Here is a 10,596-nt window from a genome sequence, read left to right on the forward strand (position 1 = left end):
TCTAATCTAATCTAATCTAAAAAATAGAGGGATCTTGGGGTGCAGGTACATAGATCCCTTAAAAGTGTCACCCAAGTGGACAGGGTTGTTAAGAAAGCATATGGTGTTTTGGCTTTCATTAACAGGGGGATTGAGTTTAAGAGTTGTGAGATCTTGTTGCAGCTCTATAAAACTTTGGTTCAACCGCACTTGGAATACTGTGTCCAGTTCTGGTCGCCCTATTATAGGAAAGATGTGGATGTTTTGGAAAGTGTTCAGCGGAGGTTTACCAGGATGCTGCCTGGACTGGAGGGCATATCTTATGAGGAGAGGTTGACTGAGCTCAGACTTTTATCATTGGAGAAAAGGAGGAGGAGAGGGGACCTAATTGAGGTATACAAGACAATGAGAGGCATAGATAGAGCCGATAGCCAGAGACTATTTCCCAGGGCAGAAATGACTAACACGAGGGGTCATAGTTTTAAGCCGGTTGGAGGAAAGTATAGAGGGGATGTCAGAGGCAGGTTCTTTACACAGAGAGTTGTGAGAGCATGGAATGCGTTGCTAGCAGCAGTTGTGGAAGCAAGGTCATTGGGGACATTTAAGAGACTCCTGGACATGCATATGGTCACAGAAATTTGAGGGGGCATACATGAGGATCAGTGGTCGGCACAACATCGTGGGCTGAAGGGCCTGTTCTGTGCTGTACTGTTCTATGTTCTATGTTCTAAGTAAAGAACGCAAACCATCCACTCAACCTGTAAAACCTACTCTGTCATTCTATAAGATCATGGATGATCTGATTTCAGCTTAATTCTACATTCCTGCATATCTCCAATAATGTTTCATCCCTGTGGGAGTCAAGGATCTATCCGCCTCTGCCTGAAAAATATGTAAAGATTCTGCCTCTGCTGTCTTTTGAGGGAAAGAATTCTGAAGACTCTCAACCCTCTGAGACATGAAATTGTTTTCTCATCTCTGTTTTAAACGGGTAAACCATTATTTTTAAACGGTGAGCCCTCGTTCCGAACCTCACTGCACAGTAACCATTCTCTCCAGCCATCTCACCTCTTTCTCTTTTGCTGATTAGTGACGATCTGAGCTCTTTGATCCATTACCCTCATTAAACTCTAAATTCTGAAACAATTAAACAATTTACTGACCAATTCCAAAGTGACAACTGTTAAATAATTTTCACATGCCAGATTTTGAGAAACCAAAAGTCAAGAAAACGATTTTCATGACTTAAAAAATACAGGTATTTGTTAATACAGGTTATTTAAAAATTTAAAATAATAACTTACGCGATGTGTTCTGGGTAACCCATAGAAAGAACAGCCTCCAGCAAGGAGAATGTACTTCTGCTTTTGAGCTGAGTGGAACATTTCACAGCAAACTCAATCTTACTCTCCGCCATCTCACAGTTTCTTGAACAGCACCAAGTAGATTGCAGTGAAACCTCAAACAGCCATATGACCTTCTGAGCAGATGGCTTCCTGTCAGTGCCTGCAAAAACCCTTCAGGCACAGGTACTGGTGAATTACTCAAAAGAGTCAGAAGAAATGCAATAGTTGCAGTTTGATCTTTTAGTCTTGTGTTTGCACAACTATTTTTGTTAATATTTAAATAAATTTCAAACAAAATAGAAATCAGGGTTTTCAGTTTAAATAATTAATACAAAAGAGTAAAATGAAACTTGAAACGAGGTTGTTTTCAGATTGTGAATTTAATCCAGGCTGGAGATATGGGTGTCACAGTCAAGGCTGTCATTTAACGCCCACCTCGACCTACCCTGACCCTACCCTGACCTGCTGCTCCTTGACCCATGAATGGTTTGATGGAATTGAGTGATTTGACAGGAGCTTGTGTTGGGGTCTCAGCGTTTTATATTTTACATCACAATCATTGAGATGACAGGAGCCAAATCATAAGGGGTCCATTTGCAATTGCCTCAAAAGTAGGCAGAAGGTAAGTTGTGAAGTTGACACATACGTTGCAAATGGATACCAATATATTGTGTTGACAAAACTCTGACACAAGAGTCCAATCTGGAAATTTGTCAGGCCACTGATCTTTTTTCCAAAGTGGGGGAGTCCAAAACTAGAGGGCATAGGTTTAAAATGAGTGGGGGAAAGATTTAAAAGGGACCTAAGGGGCAACTTTTTTCAAGCAGAGAATGTGTGTGTATGGAATGAGCTGCTAGAGGAAGTGGTTGAGGCTGATACAATTACAGCATTTAAAAGGTATCTGGATGGGTACATTAATAGGAAGGGTTTAGAGGAATACTGGCCAATGGCACTAGATTAATTTCGGATATGTGGTTGGCATGGACGGGTTTGACCAGAGGGTCTGTTTCCATGCTGTACAGATCTATCACTCTATGACACTCACTTTGGCAGGAAGAATAAAATGTAAAGTATTACTCAAAAGAAGAACAATTGCAGAATTCAAAGGTACATACAAAATATGAAATTGGAGCATAAGTAGGCTCATAAATGACTTGGATGAAGAGGTGGAAGGGTGGGTTAGTAAGTTTGCTGATGATACAAAGGCCTGTGGTGTTGTAGGTAGTGTTGAGGGCAGTTGCAGGCTACACCAAGACATTGACAGGATGCAGAGCTGGGCTGAGAAGTGGCAGATAGAGTTCAAATGGGATAAATGTGAAGAGATTCATTTTGCAAGGTCAAATTTGAATGCTGAGTAAATGGTTAAATATAGGATTCTTGGCAGTGTGGAGGAACAGAGGGATTTTGGAGTCTATGTACATAGATCCCTCAAAGTTGCCACCCAAGTTGATAGAGTTGTTAAGAAAACATATGGTGTTTTGGCTTTCATTAATAAGGGGAATTGAGTTTAAGGACTGCAAGGCTTTGCTGCAGCTCTATAAAACCCTGATTAAACTATACCTGGCATATTGTGTCCAGCTCCGGTTGCCTCATTACAGGAAGGAGGTAGATGCTTTTGAGAGGGCGCAAATTACTAGGATGCTGCCTGGATTGGAGGGCTTGTCTTATGAAGAGAGGTTGAATGAGCTTTGGCTTTGCACACTGGAGCGAAGGAAGAGAGGTGACTTGATAGAGGTGTACAAGGTAATTAGAGGCATAGATAGAGTAGACAGCCAGAGACTTTTCCCTAGGGGAGAAATGGTTATCATGAGGGGTCATAATTTTAAGGTAATTGGAGGAAGGTATAGGGGAGAAATCAGAGATAGTTGTTCGAGGAAGTGACCAAGTTGTTCGATGAAGGAAGGGCTGTTAATGTCATATACATGGACATTAGTAAGGCGTTTGATAAGGTTCCCCATTGTAGACTAATGGAGAAAGTGAAGTCACAAGGTGTGCAGGGTGTTCTAGTTAGGAGGATAAAGAACTGGTTGAGCAACAGGAGACAGAGAGTAGTAGTTGAAGGGAGTTTCTTTAAATGGAGAAAGGTGACCAGTGGTGTTCCACAGGGGTCAGTATTGGGGCCACTGTTGTTTGTGATATACATAAATGATCTGGAAGAGGGCACAGTTGGTATGATCAGCAAGTTTGCAGATGACACAAAGATTAGTGGAGTAGCAGAAAACATAAGGGACTATCGGAGAATATGGGAGAATATAGATAGACTGGAGAGTTGGGCAGAAAATTGGCAGATGGCTTTCAATCCAGACAAATGTGAGGTGATGCATTTAGGCAAGTCTAATTCTAGAGCAAATTATACAATGAACGGAAGAGCCTTGGGGAAAGTTGATGAGCAGAGAGATCTGGGAGTGCAGGTCCATTGTACCTTGAAGGTTGCTACACAGGTGGATAGAGTGGTCAAGAAGGCATATAGTATGCTTGCCTTCATTGGACAGGGTATTGAGTATAAGAGCTGGCAAGTCATGTTAAAATTGTACCAGACATTGGTTCGGCCGCATTTAGAATACTGTGCACAGTTCTGGTCACCACATTACCAAAAGGATGTGGATGCTTTGGAGAGGGTGCAGAGAAGGTTTACGAGGATGTTGCCTGGTATGGAAGGTGCTAGCTATGAAGAGAGGTTGAGTAGGTTAGGTTTATTTTCACTAGAAAAAAGGAGATTGAGGGGGGACCTGATTGAGGTTTACAAAATCATGAAGGGTATAGGCAGGGTGGATAGAACAAGCTTTTTCCCAGTGTGAAGGATTCAGTAATGAGAGGTCATGCTTTCAAGGTGAGAGGTGGAAAGTTTAAGGGGGATACACGGGGCAAGTACTTCACACAGAGGGTGGGGGGTGTCTGGAACCCATTGCCAGCAGAGGTGGTAGAGGCAGGCATGGTAGATTCATTTAAGATGCGTCTGGACAGATGCATGAGTAGGTGGGGAGCAGAGGGATACAGGTGCTTAGGAATTGGGCGATAGGTTTAGACAGTGGATTTAGATCGGCTCAGGCTTGGAGGGCCGAAGGGCCTGTCCCTGGGCTGTACATTTTCTTTGTTCTTTGTTTTTTGAGCTGGAACTGTCACTGCTGACCTCCTGCTCATGACGTCCTGAGCTCCCTGCTCACCCCCCGGTCACTGCTCAACCCCTGGTCACTGCTCACCCCCTGGTCACCGCTCACACCCCGGTCACTGCTCACCCCCCGGTCACTGCTCACCCCCCCCGGTCACTGCTCACCCCCCAGTCACTGCTCACCCCCCCCGGTCACTGCTCACCCCCCAGTCACTGCTCACACCCCGGTCACTGCTCACACCCCTTGACCTGCTGGAACTCAAAATACATTCGTAGTATTTCAGAAGAGGTTTATTAAGTTGATGCATTCACTGGGTTGTTAGGCAGGGAATTAAAGAGCACCGGGGTAGATTGGAATGTGGAATTTGAAATACAAATAGATCAACCACAATCTTATTGAATGCCAGACTATGCTCAAGGGGCCTGAACAGGTTATTCAGAGAGAAGTCAATTACAGAAAGAAAGAACACCAAAATGTTAAATACCGAAATGTAATGTACAAATATTTGCAACATGCATGTGGTCAGTTGAGCAAGTTGACTTTGGATCATTGGCCTAGAGAGCCACCTGATACAGGGCAATTGGGGATGAGAAATGAACCCTGGCCTTACCTCGTGACATCTACATCCTATCAGCATAACTTAGAAAGTACTAGAACGGATTAATGATTGGCCAACAGACAGAAAACAGAGAGGAGGAGAAAATGGAGGAATACATACTCACACTGGCATACCACAAGGATCTGTGCTTGGGCCCCAGCTGTTCTGAATCGCTATCAATGATTTGGAGCTGGGGACCAAAGTCATATTTCCAAGTTTGCAGCTGATATAAAGTGAAGTGGGAATGTGTGTCTTGTGAGGAAGGTTTGGACAGGCTTCACAAATGGACAAGAACATGACAGATGGAACATAATCTGGAAAAATGTGAGGCCCCCACTTTGGTGGGAAAACAGATGTGCAGAGTATTTCTTAAAGGTCAGGGATTGGAAAGTGTAGATGTAGAAAGGAACTTGGCTGTCCTTGTTGATAAGTCACAGAAGGGAGGTGCCCCAACCTCTCAGGAAGGGCCATGGAAACTGAAAGAGCATTTGAGTACAGGAGTCGTAAAGTCTTGCTTCAGTTGTGTAGGAGCTTGGTTCGACTGCACCTGGGATGATGGTTAGGCCAGCATTTATTTCACATTCCTTATTGCCCACAGGGCTCTTAAGAGTCAGTCACATTGCTGTGGGTCTGGAGTGACACGTAGACCAGACTAAGTGAGGATGGCAGATCGGTTCACTAAAGGACATCAGCGAACAAGGTGGACTTTTTCCCCAACAACCAACAATGACCTCATGCTCATCATTAGACTGTTAATCCTAGCATTTTTATTGGACTCATATTCCACCATTTGGCACAGTTGGATTTGAACGTGGGTCCATCAGAGCATTGCTGACAATGTGTTGCTGGTTAAAGCACAGCAGGTCAGGCAGCATCCAAGGAACAGGAAATTCGACGTTTCGGGCCAGAGCCCTTCATCAGGAATGAGGAGAGTGTGCCAGGCAGGCTAAGATAAAAGGTAGGGAGGAGGGACTTGGGGGAGGGGCGATGGAGGTGGGATAGGTGGAAGGAGGTCAAGGTGAGGGTGATAGGCCGGAGTGGGGTGGGGGCGGAGAGGTCAGGAAGAAAATTGCAGGTTAGGAGGGCGGTGCTGAGTTCGAGGGAATCGACTGAGATAAGATGGGGGGAGGGGAAAAGAGGAAACTGGAGAAATCTGAGTTCATCCCTTGTGGCTGGAGGGTTCCCAGGCGGAAGATGAGGAGCTGTTCCTCCAACCGTCGTGTTGTTATGTTCTGGCGATGGAGGAGTCCAAGGACCTGCATGTCCTCGGTGGAGTGGGAGGGAGAGTTAAAGTATTGAGCCATGGGGTGGTTGGGTTGGTTGGTCCGGGCGTCCCAGAGGTGTTCCCTGAAGCGTTCCGCAAGTAGGCGGCCCGTCTCCCCAATATAGAGGAGGTCACATCGGGTGCAGCGGATGCAATAGATGATGTGTGTGGAGGTGCAGGTGAATTTGTGGTGGATATGGAAGGATCCCTTGGGGCCTTGGAGAGAGGTAAGGGAGGAGGTGTGGGCGCAAGTTTTGCATTTCCTGCGGTTGCAGGGGAAGGTGCCGGGAGTGGAGGTTGGGTTGGTGGGGGGTGTGGACCTGACGAGGGAGTCACGGAGGGAGTGGTCTTTGCGGAACGCTGATAGGGGAGGGGAGGAAAATATATCCCTGGTGGTGGGGTCCGTTTGGAGTTGGCGGAAATGATGGCGGATGATACGCTGTATACGGAGGTTGGTGGGGTGGTAGGTGAGAACCAGTGGGGTTCTGTCTTGGTGGCGGTTGGAGGGGCGGGGCTCAAGGGCAGAGGAGCGGGAAGTGGAGGAGATGTGGTGGAGAGCATCGTCAATCACGTCTGGGGGGAGTCTGCGGTCTTTGAAGAAGGAGGCCACCTGGGCTGTACGGTATTGGAACTGGTCCTCCTGGGAGCAGATGCGGCGGAGACGGAGGAATTGGGAATATGGGATGGCATTTTTACAGGGGGCAGGGTGGGAGGAGGTGTAGTCCAGGTAGCTGTGGGAGTCAGTCGGTTTATAGTAGATGTCTGTGTTGATTCGGTCGCCTGAGATAGAAATGGAAAGGTCTAGGAAGGGGAAGGAGGAGTCTGAGACAGTCCAGGTGAATTTGAGGTCAGGGTGGAAGGTGTTGGTAAAGTGGATGAACTGCTCAACCTCCTCGTGGGAGCATGAGGCAGCGCCGATACAGTCATTGATGTAGCTGAGGAAAAGGTGGGGGGTGGTGCCAGTGTAGTTGCGGAAGATGGACTGTTCCACATATCCTATGAAGAGACAGGCATAGCTGGGGCCCATGCGGGTGCCCATGGCAACTCCTTTAGTTTGGAGGAAGTGGGAGGTTTGGAAAGAGAAGTTGTTCAGGGTGAGGACCAGTTCAGTCAGTCGAAGGAGGGTGTCAGTGGAAGGCTACTGGTTGGTGCAGCGGGAAAGGAAGAAGCGGAGGGCTTTGAGTCCTTCGTGATGGTTTCCAACCATCGTGTTGTTATGTTCTGGTGATGGCGATGGCGATGGAGAACATTACCTGGCTTTCTGGACTAACATCAGTGATAATACCACGAGGCTATCACCTCCCTGTTTACCAGAATATTACTTGGGTTGGAGTGTAATATCTATAAAGAAAGATTGGATAAACTTGGATTGTTTTCGCGAGAGCATTGGAGGCCGAAGGTTAACCTGATAGAAGTATATAGAATAGAGAGAGACTTCAGTATGGTGCTTATTCTGAATCACTTTCTCAGGGTGGGAATGTCAATTTCTAAAGGAGATACGTTTAAGGGGGAGGGGTAAGTATAAAGGAGATGTGTGAGGCAAGTGTTTTTACACAGAGAGATGTTGGTGCCTGGAACATGCTGCCAAAGGAAGTGGTAGGAAGAAATATGATAGCAGCATTTAAGAGACATTTAGACAGACGTATGAACATGTGTGGAATCAAGGGATATGGATCCTGTGAGGGCAGATGCGATTAGTTTAGGTTGGAATCATGGTCAGCACAGACATGGTTGACAAAGGGCCTGTACCGTTCTGTGTTTATTTAGCCTCCCTTCATTGTTAAAGTGCTCCATTCCAGGTAACCTTTGAGTGAATCTCTACTCACAGTTAGATTTATTAGCAGTACAATATCTCAGTAATTAAATCTTATAATCCAGAATAAATGCCCTGATTTCCAATTATTTTAAATCTCCGTACTCTTGTTACTACCTGTCACTAGAAACAGTCTGTCTCTGTAATATAAAACAAAACCCTTCATAACCTTCCCTGCCTCAAATCTCCCTTTAACCTTCTCTACCCTTGTGAGAATAACCCTGGCTTCTCAAAATACTTTGTGTTTTTTAAACATAAACTATTGCAGGAAGTTGGCTGTTAGCCAGAATGGCTGTACGCTGGACGAGGATTACATAGGGATCACGAAGGGTGTTGGAAATCCCAAAATAGCTGTGCTGTGGAGTTTTCACCAGTTGGTCTGTGCAGCTGCCTCTACGCAGATAAGCCAGGCACTTAGAGAAAATTAAACTATGATTCTTCAAGTCTTCCTGAGCTTTCCCTCTGTTCCCTTGGCCTGGCTGTCAATATGGATAACAGTTGTACTTTTTCTGTGTTTAATGTTGTGTCTCGTGAGGAGCCGGAGACCCCTGAGCTTCCCACCAGGGCCTATTAACCTCGGCTTCCTGGGGAATTTCCTGCAGCTTTCTCCTTCAGCACCTCATCGCTCCTTGATGCAGGTAAGATCCCAGACACTGCATGGGCATTCTCTGCTGTAACCTGGATCACAAAGTCTACAGGTTAAATCATCAGTTCCTTTGAAGGAAACTGAGCCATGTTGATGCCTCAGTAACTCTGGGTTAAAGATAGAGAAATCACAATAATACTTACTACAATATATGCACCCTAACTATAGTTACCACAGTCTGGATCCTATTACTAGTTTACTACTGTACCCCTGACACCACACTCTCTACCCTTCCTTCATCCCTCCCCCTGCAAACTGCTCAGGTATGTGTTTCTGGCTGTGGCCTGTAGCTCTGGATCGGTGCCTCTCTCCCTTCCTTCCCTGCTTCCTCTGTCTTCCTCTCCTCCTGTCCTCCCCACTCCCTTCATCCGTTTATCAAGCTCTAACCCAGGGCTGGGTACACCCTCCATCCTTGTTTATCTTTAAGATAAGGGTTAGCACATATTAAATAGAGTTCTCTCAAAGGGTTGGCATCTATGAAATTCACTAGCCCAGAGTGTGGTGAATGTCAGCACATGGAGTAAATTCAAGGAGGAGATAGGCAGAGTTTTAATTAGTAATGGTTTGTAGGATTATGGGGAATGGGCAGGAAAGTGGAGTTGAAGCTGAGATGAGATCAGAGTCGAGAGTGTGGTGCTGGAAAAGCACAGCAGGTCAGGCAGCATCCGAGGAGCAGGAGAATCGACGTTTCAAGCATAAGCCCTTCATCAGGAATGAGGATCTGCCATCCTCAGTTCCTTATCCCTGAGGTGAGATCAGCTCTGAGTGTATCAAATAGAAGAATAGGCCTGAGCAACTGAATTGTCTATTTCAGCTCCTAGTTTTTATGTTGTTTTTATGTTCTTATGCCTCCAGTGCATTAGTATTCCTTTGTAAGCATGGTGAGCTGTATCCCAGACTCCAGATTCAGTCTCACCAATGCCCCATACATAAAAAGGAAATTAGCTTTGACAGAGCGGACATTCAGAATGGTCTCACAGGATTAAAAGTAGAATAAATCTGCAGGGCTGGATGAGATATATTCCAAGCTATTGCATGAGGCAAGGGAGGAAATAGCAGAGGCTCTGGAAGTAATTTTCAATTCCTCTCTGGCCACAAGAGGGGTTCTGGAGGACTGGAGAACAGCTAATGTGACATCATCACTCAGGAAGGCAGCAAGGGACAAATCAGGAAATGACAGGCCAGTCAGTCTAGCCTTGGTGGTGGGAAATCTATTGGAACTAATTCTGAAGCACAGCATTAATCTGCATTTGGAGAGGCAGGGATTAATCAATAACAGTCAGCATGGTTTTATTAGGGGGATGTCACATTGGAACAGCTTGATTGATTTTTCAGGTGTGTAGATAAGGACAATGTAATCCATGTCGTCCACCTCGATTTCAGCAATACTTTTGTTAAGATCCAGCATCAGAAACTGAAACCAAAAGTAAAAGCTCATGGGATCCAAGGAAATTTGACTAATTGAATACAGGATTAGCTGAGTAACAGGAAGCAAGCAGTGGAGAGGTATTTCTGTAACTGGAAACTGATGTCAAATGGAGTTCTGCAGCGACCAATGTAGGAGAGTGGATCAATAGGTTTGTGGATGGTACAAAAGTTATGGAGTGATAAATAACAAGGAGGAGCCTTAGATTACTGGAGGATATTTGGGTTTATCAGTGGCAAATGGAATTCAATCTGGATAAGTGTGAGGGGATGCTCTCAGGCTGGACAGATGAGGCAAGGCAGTACATGATAAATGGTCAGACCCCGGGAAACCTTCACGATCGCAGAGACCTCGGTGTTCATATTCACTGGGCCCTTAAGACGTTGGGACAGACAGATAAAGTGGTTAAGAAGG

At 45.6% G+C, this 10,596-nt stretch overlaps 1 protein-coding gene across 1 annotated transcript in view; it reads right to left on the bottom strand.

Moving 5' to 3' along the window:
- The window catches only part of LOC132820642 (ubiquitin-associated and SH3 domain-containing protein A-like), a 113,281-nt gene extending 111,930 nt beyond the window's left edge, over positions 1 to 1,351 (bottom strand). Inside the window, exon 1 of the mRNA XM_060832844.1 lies at positions 1,284 to 1,351. Coding sequence (XP_060688827.1) covers positions 1,284 to 1,306 — 23 coding nt within the window. The 5' untranslated portion in view covers positions 1,307 to 1,351. The remainder of the gene's footprint in view (positions 1 to 1,283) is intronic.
- Between the last annotated feature and the right edge of the window lie 9,245 nt (positions 1,352 to 10,596).

The sequence above is a fragment of the Hemiscyllium ocellatum genome, chromosome 12, assembly GCF_020745735.1.
Source record: "Hemiscyllium ocellatum isolate sHemOce1 chromosome 12, sHemOce1.pat.X.cur, whole genome shotgun sequence".
Taxonomy (NCBI): Eukaryota; Metazoa; Chordata; class Chondrichthyes; order Orectolobiformes; family Hemiscylliidae; genus Hemiscyllium; species Hemiscyllium ocellatum.